The sequence below is a fragment of the Budorcas taxicolor genome, chromosome 12 (assembly GCF_023091745.1).
Source record: "Budorcas taxicolor isolate Tak-1 chromosome 12, Takin1.1, whole genome shotgun sequence".
NCBI lineage: Eukaryota > Metazoa > Chordata > Mammalia > Artiodactyla > Bovidae > Budorcas > Budorcas taxicolor.
This window is the reverse complement of record NC_068921.1, coordinates 72,350,399-72,369,577: the sequence shown is the minus strand read 5'-3', so window position 1 is coordinate 72,369,577 and position 19,179 is coordinate 72,350,399. Positions and strand designations below refer to the sequence as shown.

Below are 19,179 nucleotides of genomic sequence, written 5' to 3'. Positions count from 1 at the left end.
AGTCTGAGAAGTTGAGAGCACATGGACCAGAGTGGGCAGGTGCAGGAGGTAGGGAGTCAGGAGCTGTTTTGCCTCCAGTAAAACATCGTGAGAAAATGATGCCACTTTTTGGAATCAAATTGATGTAGATTAAAACAAAGCTATAACACCCGGATTTGTGAGTGTGCAGGGAACTGGGCGGGAGTAAGAAATGGTATCATACTTCTGGAGGGCGGGTTAGCAGCTTAACAGCTTCCTCTGAAAATGTTCATACTTTGTTGTTGTTGTTCAGTCACCTAGTTGTGTCTGACTCTTCACAACACCATGGACTGACACACACCAGGCTTCTCTGTCTCTCACCATCTCCTGGAGTTTGCCCAAGTTCATGCTCATTGTATCAGTGATGCCATCCAGCCATCTCATCCTGTCGTCACCTTCCCCTCCTGCCTTCAGTCTTTCCCAGCATTAGCGTCTTTTCTAATGAGTTGGTTCTTTGTGTCAGGTAGCCAAAGTATTGGAGCTTTAGCATCAGTTCTTCCAATGAATATTCAGGACTGATTTCCTTTAGGATTGACTTGGTTGATCTCCTTGCTATCCAAGGGATTCATACTTGCTGTCCAAGGGGTTCATACTTGCTGTCCAAGGGGTTCATACTTGACTCTCAGCAGTTCCAAATCTGAGAATTTATGGGAAGGAAATGCTTAAGATTTTTTGCAAAGATTTAGCTTCAGGGATATTTAACACAGTTATTTATAGTAGCTAACTATTTGACACTGCCTAAATATCCAGCAGTAGAGGATTTGTTAAATAAATGATCACATGACCATAATATTATGAAAGCAGTAAAATAAATATTTTTATGAAATACTGAATGAAAACTCATATAACAGTATGTTCACATTAATCTCATTTTGCTTAAATATGTGAACTGTGTCTTTAAGAACACATACAAAAAAAATACAGAAACATCAAAAAGAACACATACAGCAGCTTAGAAAGTAAAAATATGATTTTAAGAATTTTTTTTCAGAGTGCTGGGCTATAGCTAGCATTTATTTACTTTTTAAATTCATTTGCACTGATCATGATTAAGGAGTTTAATTTATTTTTTAAACACTGTGATCCTGGGAAAGAAGAAATGAGAATAAAGTAAGGAAGATGAATGAAGGGGTTGTTTTATGTGGGGCATTGGGTGTTGAATATGTTGAGTTTGATGTGTGAAGGGAGATCTGAAAGCAAGTGTCTAATAAGTTGTGTCATCATCAGAGACCAACCTGGTTGGAAAAACAGAAAGGGGCCATTGCAAAGCCAATAACAGAAGATTTTCTTCAGGAGTCTTTATAATTTTATTTCTTTATTTATTTATTTTTGACTGCACGGGGTCTTTGTTGCTGCTTGGGCTTTTCTCTAGTTGCCACATGTGAGCTTCTCATTGTGGTGTCTTCTCTTGTTAAGAGCATGGGCTATAGGGTGCAAGGTCTTCAATAGTTGCGGCATGTTGGCTCAGCAGTTGTGGTTCCCGGGTTCTAGAGCGCAGGCGTAATAGTTGTGGTGCACAGGCTTAGTTGTTTCACAGCATGTGGGATTCTCCTGGATTAGGGATTGAACCCATGTCTCCTGCATTGGCAGGCAGCTTCTTTACCACTGAGCCACCAGGGAAGCCCCCAAGTGTCTTTAGATTGAAGAATGTAAGGTTACTGATACTGGTGACACTCTCCATGGGCAATTGGTAAAACCCTTTGGTTACTCAGAAAAGACATTCAGACTATAGCTTTGAAGACTGAACTCTGGAATAATCAAAGTCAGGTTTTCTTTGGGTTTTTTCTTTTTTGGGGAGTCTGGGGCCATGCAGGATGTGCGATCATAGTTCCCTGACCAGGGATCGAATCCATGCCTCCTGCAGTGGAAGCACAGAATGTTAACCACTGGAATGAATGCCAGGGAAGTCCCCTGGTTTTTTAGTTCTCTTCACTGGAGATTGGAACTCACAGTCCTGTGGTCATGAGCAGTCCTCGGTGCCCTAACATATCTCAGTCTATTTGCCTAAACTTTACAGATATTCCTGTTTGCATAGATGGGTCAGTTACAGTGGAGCTGATAACACGGGAACATACACACATTCTCACAGATCAGTCCTCACCTGTGTCCTGATGTGTGTTGATTTCTGTGTGAGAACACACAGAAATACAGGCACACCTGTTTAACTGTGCTTCACAGATAATACTTAAAAAAGAATTGGACATTTATGGCAATGCTTTGTCAGGCGAGTACAATGGCACCATTTTTCCTATAGCATTTGCTCACTTCATGTCTCTGTCACATTTTGATAATTTTTGCAATATTTCAAACCATTTTGTTATTATTATATTTATTATTCTAATCTGTGATCAGTGGTTTTTAATGTTACCCTATAAATGCTCAGATGGTTAGCATTCTTTTAGCAATAAAGTATGGGAAATTAAGGTATGTACTATTACCTTATATAATGCTATTGTACTTCATTAGATTACAATATAGTATAAACACAACTTTTATTTGCACAGAGAAACAAAAAATTCATATAACTTGCTTTATTTTGATATTCACATTGTTGAGGTGGTCTGGAGGCAAATACAAAATATCTTTGAGGCCTGCTTGTACACAGAACAGATGAGCCACATATATACACACTACGACCTGCCTGCATGAGGAGAATGGCACATCTATATTATATGAATTAGAGTTTAACATGAGGTACAAAACATCCTGAGAAGCCTGTATGCAGATCAAGAAGCAACAGTTAGAACTGGATATGGAACAATGGACTGGTTCAAAACTGGGAAAGGAGTACTTCAAGGCTGTATATTGTTACTCTGCTTTTTCAACTTACATGCAGAGTACAGCATGTGAAATGCTGGGCTGGATGAAGCTTAAGCTGGAATCAAGATTGCCAGGAGAAATATCAGTAACCTCAGATATGCAGATGATATCGCCCAAATGGCAGAAAGCAAACAGGAACTAAAGAACCTCTTGATGAAGGTGAAAGAGGAGAGTGAAAAAAGCTGGCTTAAAACTCAACATGCAAAAAGCTATGATCATTGCCTCTGGTTCTATTGCTTCATGGCAAATAGATCGGTAAATAATGGAAACAGTGATAGACTTTATTTTCTTATGCTCTAAATCACTATGGATGATGACTGCAGCCGTGAAATTAGAAGACGCTTGTTCCTTGGAAGGAAAGGTATGACAAACCTAGACAACAAATTAAAAAGCAGAGACATTATTTTGCCAACAGAGGTCCATCTAGTCAAAGCTATAGTTTTTCTAGTAGTCATGTATGGATGTAAGAGTTGGGTTACAAACAAGGTTGGGCACTGAAGAACTGATGCTTTTGAACTGTTGTGCTGGAGAAGGCTCTTGAGAGTCCCTCAGACAGCAAGGAGATCAAACCAGGCAATCCTAAAGGAAGTCAACCCTGAATAATCATTGGAAGAACTGATGCTGAAGCTGAAGCTCCAATACTTTGGCCACCTGATGTGAAGAACCATTTCACTGGAAAAGACCCTGATGCTGGGAATGATTAAAGACAGAAAGAGAACGGGATGACAGAGGATGAGATGATTGGGTGGCATCACCAGTTCAATGGACATGAATTTGAGCAAGCTCCAGGAGATAGTGAAGGACAGGGAAACCTGGCATGCTGCAGTCCATGGAGTCGCAAATAGTCAGACATAACTGAGTGACTGAACAACAATAAAATGTCTTATAGTCATTGTATTATCTTTATAAGATAATAAAATTATACTCTATTGGTGTTTGATGCATGATACTGGATGCTTGGGGCTGGTGCACTGAGACGACCCAGATGGATGGTACGGGGAGGGAGGAGGGAGAGGGGCTCAGGATGGGGAACACATGTATACCTGTGGCGGATTCATGTTGATGTATGGCAAAACCAATACAATATTGTAAAGTAATTAACCTCCAAATAAAATAAAGAAATTTATATTAAAAATATAATAAAATTAGGTAAACCCACTTTTCTTATGTTTAATCTCTATAAAGATAAATTCATTTTTGAAATGCCATGATTGATTTGACAGACTAAGATTTGAGACTTTAGACGCATTCAAATCAGAAAACATGAAATCTTCCAAGCATTCTGATTATATTGCTCAGAAAGATTTAGTAGTTCTTTTTTTAAGGCCATGAGTTTTAAAACTTTACTGATTTACAAATGATCCAAACATATCTTACACTATCATCAATTCCAGATTTTAAATAGAGATGAAATCATCTCTTAGAAAGCTTCCTTTAGAGAATTTGCAGTTAGGCTTCCCTGGTGGCTCAGATGGTAAAGAATCTGCCTGCAGTGTAGGAGACCTGGGATTCGTCCCTGGGTCAGGAAGATCCCTTGGAGTAGGAAATGGTAACCCACTCCAGTACTCTTGCCTGGAGAATTCCGTGGACAGAGGAGCCTGATAGTCTACAGTCCATATGGTCACAAAGAGTTGGACGCAAGTGATTGACTAATACTTTCTTTCACTTAAAAATTCATTGGTAAAAACGGCCAGTTTCTGCATATATATTTGAATGCAGTTTTATTCCACACCGGCATTTTACGTGGGAGAAGGAAATGGCAACCCACTCCAGTGTCCTTGCCTGTAGAATCCCATGGACAGAGGAGCCTGGCAGGCGACAGTCTATGGGGTCGCAAGAGTTGGACACGACTTAGCGACTAAACCACTAGCCACCAGCATTTACCCTACATTGTACTGATTCTTTAATCTTACTGTTAGTGCATTTACTTTCTCTCTGCTTTGGTTTTATTAAATAGACTGACACCTGACATGTGTCTTTCCAAGGTTCAGTTGTAAGTATTAATGTATTGATAAAATCCCTTTTGAACTGCTCTGATGAAAGGTCCCATGTAAATAGCAAACGTTATTTGTATCATTGTTGATCTCATTATGGAAATTTTGTCTACTGGCCTCTTTCAAGACTGAGACCTGCATTTTATATTTGAAGATGTTTCCTTTTGAGATAGAATATAATTAAGATATTTAATATCAGGAAGTGATTTCATTTTTCTACCAAAGAATAATTCCTCTTAAATAAATAACACAGAAAGTGAGCACTTGTTTGTGTATAACACTCTGACTTGACTTGTAGACATCTCTGTAAAATTACCCATGTAATACTCAAGGTCAAATTATCCAGGGAGTAGGAATAAAACTAATTTAAAAGCTGACTTCTTATGGACCACTTAGGAGACTACTAGTTTTTCACTGCAGGCAGATTATTTTTTAGGTCTTCTTCCTTTACTTATGAATGTTAGTTACACACACACACACACACACACACACACACACACACACACACACACACACACTGCATACACATATTTGTCTCCCCCTTTAACATACCACATAATGATCAGTTCAGTCACTCAGTCATGCCCAACTCTTTGAGACCCCATGGACTGTAGCACTCCAGGCCTCCCTGTCCATCACCAACTCCCAAAGTTTACTCAAACTCATGTCCATTGAGTCAGTGATGCCATCCAACCATTTCATCCTCTGTTCTCCCCTTCTGATCCTTATATGATAATTATAGAAAACAAACAATTTTCAGCATATTAAACATTTATTCAGGGAAATCTGAATAAAATTGCCTGACATTTTTAGAAGGAATGAAGATCACTATAGTTTATGTTGTGTATTCTTGGGATGATGTTAATCTCAATCAGGGACATTTGTGAATTTCTGTCATTTTTGGTTGCCACAATTTGGGGGTTGCATCTGGTGTCTAGTGGGTTCATGGCTTCTGTTAATCATCCTACAATATAAGGACAAGCCCCCAACCCTCAACAATGAATTGCCTGGTCCAAAATGCCAGCAGGGCCATGCTTGAGAAGCTTATGAAGTTGCTCAGTCATGTCTGACTCTTTGTGACCCCATGGGCTGTAGCTCGCCAGACTCCTCTGTCCATGGGATTCACCAGGCAAGAATACTGAAGTGGGTTGTCTTGTCGTTCTCCAGGGGATCTTCCTGACCCAGGGATTGAACCTGGGTCTTCTGCACTGCAGCCAGACACTTTACTGTTTGAGCCACCAGGAAAGTCCTGGGAAGCTTATAGACTACTCTTTATATATAATAGAACTTTAAAAATTTGTTTTCAACAGTCAAGGTTCTCCTGGGTTTTGTGTATCCTGTTAATCCTTCACCCCTCTGGCTCTCTTTACAGTATGGCATCGCGGGAAGAACAGGAGCTGGAAAAAGTTCCCTCATTGCTGCCCTTTTTCGATTGTCAGAACCTGAAGGTGGCATTTATATTGATGGAATCCTGACAACTGGCATTGGACTGCATGATTTAAGGAAGAAAATGTCAGTTGCACTTCAGGTATGCACAGCAGAGCATTCTCACATGTTCTTTTTATAAGGTATCTAAGTTTAAGTGTTTTTAATTGATTTTTTTTTTTCAAATTAAGTGAATGAGTTGATCCTTTTTTTTTCCCAATAGAACATCTTTTTAGCAGCAGGTATTTTCAACAGATACTTTCATAAGATACCAGGTTTTGTGTTTTTGTTCATTTGTTAGTTTTCTGTGTATGTGATTTAATAACTTACTGAGATAGATTTCTTGACTCAGACTTCCTCAGTTTCCACAATTTTATTCACTGATAATCACACAATTCTGAGAACAGAAGGATAAATGGTTTGTTTATTGCTGGAGAGGTTCCTATAGGGAAACATGAATTTTATTAATAAGTGTCTTTAGTCAGTTCAGTTCAATCGCTCAGCTGTGTCCAACTCTTTGCGACCCCATTAATCGCAGCACGCCAGGCCTCCCTGTCCATCACCAACTCCTGGAGTTCACTCAGACTCATGTCCATCGAGTCTGTGATGCCATCCAGCCGTCTCATCCTCCGTCGTCCCCTTCTCCTCCTGCCCCCAATCCCTCCCAACATCAGAGTCTTTTCCAATGAGTCAACTCTTCACATGAGGTGGCCAAAGTACTGGAGCTTCAGCTTTAGCATCATTCCTTCCAAGGAAATCCCAGGGTTGATCTCCTTCAGAATGGACTGGTTGGATCTCCTTGCAGTCCAGGGGACTCTCAAGAGTCTTCTCCAACACCACAGTTCAAATGCATCAATTCTTCGGCACTCAGCCTTCTTCACAGTCCAACTCTCATATCCATACATGACCACAGGAAAAATCATAGCCTTGGCTAGACGGACCTTAATCAGCAAAGTAATGTCTCTGCTTTTTAATATGCTATCTAGGTTGGTCATAACTTTTCTTACAAGGAGTAAGCGTCTTTTGATTTCATGGCTGCAGTCACCATCTGCAGTGATTTTGGAGCCCCCCAAAATAAAGTCTGACTCTGTTTCCACTGTTTCCCCATCTATTTGCCATGAAGTGATGGGACCAGATGCCATGATCTTCATGTTCTGAATGTTGAGCTTTAAGCCAACTTTTTCACTCTCCTCTTTCACTTTCTTCAAGAGGCTTTTTTAGCTCCTCTTCACTTTCTGCCATAAGGGTGGTGTCATCTGCATGTCTGAGGTTATTGATATTTCTCCCGGCAATCTTGATTCCAGCTTGTGTTTCTTCCAGTCCAGCGTTTCTCATGATGTACTCTGCATATAAGTTAAATAAGCAGGGTGACAATATGCAGCCTTGATGTACTCCTTTTCCTATTTGGAACCAGTCTGTTGTTCCATATCCAGTTCTAACTGTTGCTTCCTGACCTGCATACAGATTTCTCAAGAGGCAGGTCAGGTGGTCTGGTATTCCCATCTCTTTCAGAATTTTCCGCAGTTTATTGTGATCCACACAGTCAAAGGCTTTGGCATGGTCAATAAAGCAGAAGTAGATGTTTTTCTGGAACTCTCTTGCTTTTTCCATGTTCCAGCGGATGTTGGCAATTTGATCTCTGGTTCCTCTGCCTTTTCTAGAACCAGCTTGAACATCAGGGAGTTCACGGTTCATGTATTGCTGAAGTCTGGCTTGGAGAATTTTGAGCATTACCTTACTAGCGTGTGAGATGAGTGCAATTGTGCGGTAGTTTGAGCATTCTTTGGCATTGCCTTTCTTTGGAATTGGAATGAAAACTGACCTTTTCCAGTCCTGTGGCCACTGCTGAGTTTTCCAAATTTGCTGGCATATTGAGTGCAGCACTTTTACAGCATCATCTTTCAGGATTTGAAATAGCTCAACTGGAATTCCATCACCTCCACTAGCTTTGTTCATAGTGATGCTTTCTAAGGCCCACTTGACTTCACATTCCAAGATGTCTGCCTCTAGATTAGTGATCACATCATTATGATTATCTGGGTCATGAAGATCATTTTTGTACAGTTCTTCTGTGTATTCTTGCCACCTCTTCTTAATATCTTCTGCTTCTGTTAGGTCCAGACCATTTCTGTCCTTTATCAAGCCCATCTTTGCATGAAATGTTCCCTTGGTATCTCTAATTTTCTTGAAGAGATCTCTAGTCTTTCCCATTCTGTTCTTTTCCTCTATTTCTTTGCATTGATCGCTGAAGAAGGCTTTCTTATCTCTTCTTGCTATTCTTTGGAACTCTGCATTCAGATGCCTATATCTTTGCTTTTCTCCTTTGCTTTTATCCTCTCTTCTTTTCACAGCTATTTGTAAGGCCTCCCCAGACAGCCATTTTCCTTTTTGCATTTCTTTTTCATGGGGATGGTCTTGATCCCTGTCTCCTGTACAATGTCATGAACCTTATTCCATAGTTCATCAGGCACTCTATCTATCAGATCTAGACCCTTAAATCTATTTCTCACTTCCACTGTATAATCATAAGGAATTTGATTTAGGTCATATCTGAATGGTCTATCGGTTTTCCCTACTTTCTTCAGTTTAAGTCTGAATTTGGTAATAAGGAGTTCATGATGAGCCACAGTCAGCTCCTTGTCTTGTCTTACAGATGTAATTTTGTTGTGGGAAACCAGGACATCTTTTAAAAAGTGATTATCTCCTTGGAGAACTTTCCATGAAATTGCAGGGCTTTGAGAATTATAGGATATACAGATGCTTTGGGGAGACTTTGACAATTTGGAGGCAATACAGAATAGTGAGGAAGAGCAGGGGACTCAGAATTCTGTCTCTGTGCCTTGGTTTTCTCTGTCTTACAAGGCAGATAACAGTATCACCCCCTCAATCTGTTGTGAGGATAAAATAGGTCAATGAGTATGAAGCGTTTCATGTAGACCCATATGTGCCTGCTGTGATGGTGGAGTGTTGAGTTGGCCATCTCTTCCTGGGCTCTGATTCTGTTTTCTTTTCTTCTTCTTCATAAAGCAGTATAACTTTCAGGGAGAGTTTTGGAGACTGGATTATATGCATGGTAGACACTCCTATCATTCCTGTGGTTCATTCACTCAACATAATTCTGTGAAATTTACTGAGAAATTACTATCCTCCAGGTATAGAGCCAAGGGGAACATAGGCCCTGTGTCCTCATCTATCATCCTGCCCTCTGCTTTGACAGGCTTGCTGATTTAAAAAAAAATCGAGTTTTTATTTATATACTTAGTAATCATCTGCCTGTCAAAGGAAGCTCAGAAAAATATCCTCTTGAGATGAGAAACAGAGAGGAGATGAGACAGAATGAGCCAGGCAAATGGGCTTCCTGGAATGTGGGTGCAGTGTGTCTTGAAATACCTGTTTATCAGGAAGCATGTACAACATGGCACCCAAAGGAAGGTGAATGTGGAGTTGGGTGCAGCTGTTGCTACCTACCCGTGACCTCGAAAATACTTGGAATTACTCTAAGGAATTTTTAAACCAAGATACTCTTTTCAGACTCTAGTGAAATGCCACCTCACACCCCTTAAGATGTCTGCTATCAAAGAAAAGAGAGAGAAAAAAAGAAAATGACAAGTGTTGGCAAGGATGTAGAGAAATTAGAACCCTTGTTCATTGCTGATAGAAATGTGAAATAATGCAACCACTATGGAAATCAACTTGTTGGTTGCTCTGAAAAGTTAATGATGGAATTATCATATGACCTAGCAATTCTACTTTATAGTATAAACCCAAAAGAATTGGAAGAAAGGTCTTGAAGAGATACTGGAACATGCATGTTATAGCAGTATTATTCTCAACAGCAAAAAGGTGGAGGCGCCCAAGTGTCCATTGAGAGATGAATCGACAAACAAAATGTGGTGCGCATACATACAGTAGAATATTACTCAGCCTTAATAAAGAAGAAAATTCTGACACATGCTATAGCACAGATGAACCTTGAAAAAATTAAGCTAAGTGAAATAAGTCATTTACAAAGGACAAATACTGTATGATTCTACTAATAGGAGTTACCTAGAATAGTAAATTCATGGATACAGGATATAGAATGGTAGGTACCAGGAGTGGCCAGGAGAGGGGAGTTGTTGTTTAATGGGTACAGAGTTTCAGTTCTTCAAGATGAAAGGAGATCTGCAGCTGGATGATGGTGATGGCTGTACAACAATGTGAAAGTATTTAACACCACTGAACTGTGCACTTAAAGTGGTTAATCTAGCAAAATTAGGTGTATTTTATCACAATTAAAAAATTTTTTTCCCAAAAGTATCCCTTTCAGGAAAAATGGATAGTCCCCATATTTAAAGATTTCCTGTGGCTATTAGATTTATTACTTGTGGTTACAATAGAAAATAAATGAGCTTAGATTCCCAAGTTTTATGTTTTGATGGTACTCATCTCTGAAATGGCCATGTGAGATTAGTTAGTAGAAATAAAGGGCATGTCTATAAAGTCCTTTCATATCTTTGGATACAAAGCTTTCGAAACATGCCCTGCATTCTTTTTAATGTTTCTTAATAGGAAAAAGTTGTATGCTTGTGTACATAAAATAACTCTGTAAATAAATAACATTAGATGATTCTTGGCTCTGCCAATAATATTTGGAAGCACATCTGAGCAAAGACTAAACATACCTTGACATCAGCATGTTGTAGTTCTCTTCTGTTGGTTTCTATCCTTCCTTTGAGCATGTTCTAGGTACTCTCTCCAGAGAGCATGTTTACAAATTAGTGCTAGCTTTGTATCCATGAAGATTCCAATTTATATGCCTTTGTCTCCAAGGTGCAGTGTTGGTTGATTAAAGAGAAATAATCTGGAGAGAGCTTGGAATGTGTAAAGATTCCCAGGAAGCCATTCAGGAGGCAGAGAGGGCTAGAATGTTTGAGAGTGTAGACCAGGTGTCAGTGACCCGGAGTTTATTCCTGCTCTTCCTCATCAACTGTGGGGCCTTGATAATGTCACTTGGCTGCCAAGCTTCAACGTCCTCATTCTTAAACCCAGCCTGGAAATCATTGCCCCACAGATTTGTTGTGAAGATGTAACTTAGTGAGATAATGTTTGTTTCCATGTCTCATTCTTAGGAATGCTCAGTCATCAGGAACTGTTATTATTCATAAGAATCAGGGCACTGGCCTTTTGGGCATTATTTCTACTTAAGTAAGAGAGTAACACCTTCTGAAATGACTTTACTCTTTAATTTCTGTTTATGTGTTCATGGTCTTTGGTGATTTTCTTTATATTTATTGTCTAATAATAAAAACTTAATTGTTTACATAAATATGAATAGTAAAGCCAAGAAACAGAAAATGAAAGCAAACAAACAAACAAAAAAACACAATAGGAATTTTTGGGAAAGGCATAACAGAGAACTGTATATAACGTTTTCCACCAAGAGCAAGAAATCAGACTAAAATTTTTTTGTATTTTGACTTCTGGCTTTCCTCCCACTAGCTTCTTTCCTGACTATCACCTTGTACAAACTCTTTCCAATCCCTCACCAAGACCTCTAGCCTTTTTCTCAGCCCTCCCCACACTCTTGACTATTTTCTTTCTCTCTTTGAGGACAGGGCCTGTATCTCTCATTTCTGTTCAAGGGACTCAAGAATCTTCTCCAACACCACAATTCAAAAGCTTCAATTCTTCAGCTGTATTGTACTCATTATATATTTTCCCCATTTTTCCTACCATCCCACTTGAAAGGACTCCCCAAACCATAGCAAGAGTGAATAAGTATAGAACAAAGCCAGAAGATACTACTCCTCTTGCTCTGTCCCTCATTTGGAAATATCAATTTAGAAATGGGTTTATGCACTTATATGTCATGGGCTAATATGTTTTAGGAGAAGATACTCAAAATCTTATCCCTCCCCAACCAAGAGCCCTTTGTCTTTACAGTGTCTTGCTAGCTGCAGAGGTGGAGAAATTCTGTTAGTTTGGTTACTAGAATTTACTTGTCTAAGTGCAAATCTTACATTCCTCTCCCCTCCAAATGAGTAGGAAGCATCGATGCTTGTGTCTTAACACCCCAATGTAGGGAACTTAGGAAGCTGAGAGCAGACTTTGCGGGGGGTGAGTCCAGTGCTGTTTCTTTGAGTTGCCTCTCTTAGCTGAGCCAGGCCCACACCATCTTCCCTGGATCCCTGGTCCCTGTGATCCTGGAAGCAGCACAGAGCTTCCATGGTGGTCTCTCTTCCTCCCAGGCTCATCCCATCACTGCTTTGGAGGCATATGGGCCACTTAATCAACTTTGTGTGCATAAATCTCCCTTTATGTTTTTTTAATTATGGATTTGCTCAGAGATACCTCTTTTTTGGTGGCACACCCTGAGTTTTCTGTCTTCTTTTCTCTCTCACCAGACTTAAAACTGAGACCATATTAAAGGAAGGTTTGGAAGGCTTCCTGAGTATCATTCTTCCTCATGATTAGGGGAAAGAAATATCTGTCTTCATCTTTCCTCTCAGGCTTTTGTGAAGTGAGGAGGAAAGTCCAGCCCCAAGGCCAGGTGGGATTTGAATGTGGTGATTCGGAGAAGTTCCAGGCACTTGTGGAAGAGTCAGGTCTCCTCTTGTTCCCACATGAGTGCATTCCCTTGTCCTGTCCTCTTCACTGAAAGGAGCTTATTGGGCGCTTCACTGCTGCCCATATTCTTATGATCTGGCTTACTAGAGCCTTCCAGAAGAAAATGTAAATGGCTTACATGAGCTTATGTACAGGATTCTCTCTTGAACCTGAGGACTCATATATTTCTAGAGTGATTTGCTTATGGCTCCTCCTGAAGCAGATGAATAGGAAGAATGATTTAAAGTATCATGACACAGGTCACGGTGGGTTTCAGGTCCTCCTGGCCTTGCAGTTAGTAACGAGGTTCTGTGAGGCAGGTCTCCCTGACACACAGGTGAGAGAACGTGGGGACCAGCTGATGCCAAAATCAGAGATGATCTCTCCATGGACAGAGGTGCTGCAGACCCTAGGAGCTGACGTTCCCCTTACACATGTGGGGATGTTCATTTCACACATGTGGAGAGATTCCAGATCCTAGAAGACAGTCTGACCAGTGGGGAAAATAGCCTAGTTTATTCTTCAGTGCTAATGTGTAAATATTTAATGGTTTGCTTTGAGGCATAAACCTCTACTAATCATGCTGTTGGTATTTCCCAGTCATACCAGCATTGACAGTTAATTTATGTAGATCTTGATGTTAAGTTTCTCGTGTAATTATTTCCTCAGTTTGTGTGAGTGTTTAAGCAGATATTTATTGCCAGGGTAGTATTAAAAAAAAAAAAATCAAATCTTCCTTTGTCTTCAGTTTTTTCCTTAAGATGAAAACACTTTCAACACTTTCTTCTGTTAGTGTTCAGTAGTCCAGAAGATATTTTATAGCACATTATGTACAATGGAAAATTATTTTAGAGATACTGTTTTGTAAACATACGTTTTCAACTTTATTATGAATAATTAATGAATTTAGATGTTTTTGCATTTTAATTTTGACATTCTGTACACATTGGAATAAAACGAAAAAAGGTTAAGGTAATAACATTCACTATTTTGGGGTATTTAGGAACCTGCTTTATTCACTGGAACAATGAGGAAAAATCTGGATCCCTTTAATGAGCATATGGATAACGAACTGTGGAATGCCTTAGAAGAGGTAATTTATTAATAGTAACTTGTTAGCATCAGTATCTGTGTGTTTACATTTAGAGCATTGCAGATAATTAAGGGGAGCATATCAGTTTCACTGACTTCATTTACCTCCTAGGAAAACACTGATGACATGTGTGCACTTAAAAATGTGTGTATTACTTAGGAATATATCTACCTAAAGAAAGAAAAAACCTATATATAGAAAACTATAAAACACTGTTGAAAGAAATCAAAGAAGACACTAATAGATGGAGAAATATACTGTGTTCATGGATCAGAAGAATCAATATAGTGAAAATGAGTATACTACCCAAAGCAATCTATAGATTCAATGCAATCCCTATCAAGCTACCAATGAACGGTATTTTTCACAGAGCTAAAATAAATAATTTCACAATTTGTATGGAAATACAAAAAACCTCGAATAGCCAAAGCAATCTTGAGAAAGAAGAATGGAACTGGAGGAATCAACCTGCTTGACTTCAGGCTCTACTACAAAGCCACAGTCATCAAGACAGTATGGTAGTGGCACAAAGACAGAAATATAGATCAATGGAACAAAATAGAAAGCCCAGGGATAAATCTATGCACATATGGACACCTTATCTTTGACAACAGAGGCAAGAATATACAATGGAGAAAAGACAATCTCTTTAAGAAGTGGTGCTGGGAAAACTGGTCAACCACTTGTAAAAGAATGAAACTAGATCAATTTCTAACACCATACACAAAAGTAAACTCAAAATCGATTAAAGATCTAAACATAAGACCAGAAACTATAAAACTCCTAGAGGAGAACATAGGCAAAAACACTCTGACATAAATCACAGCAGGATCCTCTATGATCCACCCCCCAGAATACTGGAAATAAAAGCAAAAATAAACAAATGGGACCCAATTAAAATTAAAAACTCTGCACAACAAAGGAAACTATAAGCAAGGTGAAAATATAGCCTTCAGAATGGGAGAAAATAATTGCAAATGAAGCAACTGACAAAGAATTAATTTCAAAAATACACAAGCAACTTATGCAGCTCAATTCCAGAAAAATAAATGACCTAATAAAAAAAATGGGCCAAAAAACTAAACAGACATTTCTCCAAAGAAGACATACAGATGGCTAACAAACACATGAAAAGATGCTTAACATCACTCATTATCAGAGAAATGCAAATGAAAACCACAATGAGGTACCATTTCACGCCAGTCAGAATGACTGCTATCCAAAAGTCAACAAGCAATAAATGCTGGAGAGGGTGTGGAGAAAAGGGAACCCTCTTACACTGTTGGTGGGAATGCAAACTAGTACCACTATGGAGAACAGTGTGGAGAGTCCTTAAAAAACTGGAAATAGAACTGCCATATGATCCAGCAATCCCACTGCTGGGCATACACACCGAGGAAACCAGAACTGAAAGAGACACATGTACCCTAATGTTTATTGCAGCACTGTTTATAATAGCCAGGATGTGGAAGCAACCTTGATGTCCATCAGCAGATGAATGGATAAGAAAGCTGTGGTACATATACACAATGGAGTATTACTCTGCCATTAAAAAGAATACATTTGAATCAGTTCTAATGAGGTGGATGAAAAGAGCCTATTATACAGTGAAGTAAGCCAGAAAGAAAAACACCAATACAGTATACTAATGCATATATATGGAATTTAGAAAGATGATAACAATAACCCTGTATGCGAGATAGCAAAAGAGACACAGATGTATAGAACAGTCTTTTGGACTCTGTGGGAGAGGGCGAGGGTGGGATGATTTGGGAGAATGGCACTGAAACATGTATAATATCATATGTGAAATGAATCGCCAGTCCAGGTTCGATGCATGATACAGGATGCTCGGGGCTGGTGCACTGGGATGACCCTGAGGGATGGTATGGGGAGGGAGGAGGGAGGGGAGTTCAGGATGGGGAACATGTGTACACCCATGGTGGATTCATGTTGATGTATGGCAAAACCAATACACTATTGTAAAGTAATTAGCCTCCAATTAAAATAAATAAATTTATATTTAAAAAAAGAAAAAAAAGTATGTATTGATGATGATGAAAAATCAACAATATAATGTGACACGTCTTCATTTTATCTATTTCCCTAGAACCCTGAACAAACAGATACATTATCTTTTCCTAGAGTACTCAATTAGACGTTAAAACTCCGGGATCAAATTCTATTAGTGACCTAGTGAATTAATTCGGAGAAGGCAATGGCACCCAACTCCGATACTCTTGCTTGGAAAATCCCATGGATGGAGGAGCCTGGTGGGCTGCAGTCCATGGGGTCACTAAGAGTTGGACACGATTGAGTGACTTCACTTTCACTTTTCACTTTCATGCATTGGAGAAGGAAATGGCAACCCACTCCAGTGTTCTTGCCTGGAGAATCCCAGGGACGGGGGAGCCTGGTGGGCTGCCGTCTATGGGGTCACACAGAGTTGGACACGACTGAAGCGACTTAGCAGCAGTAGCAGCAGTGAATTAATTACTCCATTACACTCCAATATTCATTTTATTCCTCTGATCTTCAGTTCAGTCGCTCAGTCGTGTCCGACTCTTTGCGACCCCATGAATCACAGAACTCCAGGCCTCCCTGTCCATCACCAACTCCCGCAGTTCACTCAGACTCACGTCCATCGAGTCAGTGATGCCATCAGCCATCTCATCCTCTGTCGTCCCCTTCTCCTCCTGCCCAGCATCAGAGTCTTTTCCAATGAGTCAACTCTTTGCATGAGGTGGCCAAAGTACTGGAGTTTCAGTTTCAGCATCATTCCCTCCAAATAAATCCCAGGGCTGATCTCCTTCAGAATGGACTGGTTGGATCTCCTTGCAGTTCAAGGGACTCTCAAGAGTCTTCTCCAACACCACAGTTCAAAAGCATCAATTCCTCTGGTCTTAGGAAACATCTATTAAGTGGAGACAATAGTAGTTTTTCCTTATTGACTAAAAAATATAAACAAGATCACACTAATAAAGTGTAGAAGTTCCATAGGAAAGTGTTTATAAAGGTAAATTATATAGTAGGAATTGATAATGATTATTTATTGGCAATTATATCATTTTAATGCTCTAGCATTAATGCAGATAACAGAACCCTGGAACATCTGCTCAGTTGTTATAGGAATAGGTTCATTTCTAGAGAATTTTCTGTTATTTGTGTCATGTTTTCCCTTGCCCCACTTCTTTGAATTTCCTCACCCTTGCATGAAAATAATTTTGACTATTAAGTTGCTGTCAGTTTGTATTTTAATACAAATTATTTTGTGTATTTGCACTCATTTTACAGATCAGTTCTACTGTTGGAAGAAACCCTAGACTTCTAAGCCATAGATAGACTTCTAATTTCTCCTAGGATCTAGCTCAGTCTTTTGCTTTTACAAAGTAAGAATGAGTATTCCTATGCATTAACGACGAAAGATCAGAAAGAGAAATTGAGAAAACAGTCTCATTTACCATTGCAACAAAAACAATAAAATACCTAGGAATAAACCTACCTAAGGAGGCAAAAGACTTGTACTCATAAAACTACAAGGTACTGATAAAAGAAATAAAAGATGATGCAAAACAGATGGAGGGATATACCATGTTCTTAGATTGGAAGAAACAATATTGTGAAAATGACTATACTACCCAAAGAATCTTCAGATTAAATACAATCCCCGTCAAATTACCAATGGCATTTTTCATAGAATTAGAGCGAAAAATTTTACAGTTTTAATGGAAACACAAAAGACCCCAAGTTGCTAAAGCAGTTTTAAGAAAGAAAAATGAGGCTTGAGAAATTAGGTTCCCTGACTTCATAATATATTACTGAGTTGGCCAAAAATTTGTTACATAAGATTTTATGGAAAAACTTAGATGAACTTTTTGACCAGTTCAATACAGATCTAGAGTAATCAAGATGGTGTGGCACTGGCACAAAAACAGAAATATAGATCAATGGAACAGGCTAGAGAGCCTAGAGATGAACTCACACACCTGTGGTCACCTATTCTGTGACAAATGAGGTGAGAATATATGATGGAGAAGAGGTGGTCTCTTTAGTAAGTGGTGCTGGGAAAACTGGACAGCTATGTTTAAAAGAAGAAAAGTAGAACACTCCCTAATACTGTATACAAAAATAAACTCAAAGTGGATTGAAAACCTAAATGTAAGACCAGATACTATAAGTCTCTTAGAGGAAAACACAGGGAAAACACTCTACATAAATAACTACTAAATGTTTGACTGATCTTTTGATTTCAGAGAAGTGTGGCATATTTTTAAAAATCTTTTTTTTTTGTTTGTTTTGTTGTTACACAAATCTGAGAGATTGATTGTTCATGTTGGTTTGAATTGGTATGTTTGTCATTTAGTGTCACCCTTTCATGGAAGCTCTGAAATCTGTAATATACAGATGAGCCTTGACTGTGAGCAGGCAGATTTGGAGGTATGACCATTTCCAGTCAGTAATTCTGGTTTCTGAAGGATATCACCACTGAGTCTTTATACATCTACCCTGCTTTTCAGCAACATGTGGGTTTTGTTTTCTTAAATTGGGTTGATTGCTTCACCTTCTCCTGCCTGTGCACCTCTGATTTCATTTAAGTCTGTGAGTCTTTTACAAATTCTGAAAGAGAAGAGGTGTGTAGAGCATTTAACCATTAAATATAAAGAACGATAGGATGATCCACTACTCTTGAATTCATAGGACAAATTTAACGGTGAAATTGGGACACATATTTAAAAAATAACTGGAAGTACTGGTAAATTATTTTTCCTATTTGTTTCCCAGATTTAGACCTTTTTGCACAGATTCTCAGATAGCATTACTCTAGAATTTTAGAATATATTTTTCCATGGACAGAGAAGCAATATTAATCTAAATTATAAAAATACTGAAGTGGTAGATAATACTAAGATCTACTTCTATTTAAACTACATTTGGAACTTTCTATAAAAAGAAAGAAATGTGAGTTTATTTCACAAAGTGAAGTATGTGGTTTCCATGTGATGCTTCTGGAATTAACCCTGTTAACTTTGGTGATATCACTTAGAGAAATCATCCCATCATTGTGTTTCTCTAGGAATTGATTCCTTATGACTGTTTTAAATAAAAACTTATGAAATCATTCATTGAAAAACATACAAATGTGATAAATAATTCATAGAGAATCTGGATAAAGGGATGATTTATCAGTCTAAGTTATTGTTGTTCAGTTGCTAAGTCACCTCTGACTCTATGTGACCTCAT

General features: G+C 38.9%; 1 protein-coding gene across 1 annotated transcript in view; it reads left to right on the top strand.

The window, feature by feature from the left end:
* The window catches only part of LOC128057493 (ATP-binding cassette sub-family C member 4-like), a 213,842-nt gene that overhangs the window by 175,550 nt on the left and 19,113 nt on the right, over positions 1-19,179 (top strand). The window contains 2 exon segments of the mRNA XM_052649910.1: positions 6,205-6,360; positions 13,849-13,938. Of these exon segments, the coding sequence (XP_052505870.1) occupies positions 6,205-6,360; positions 13,849-13,938 (246 nt within the window).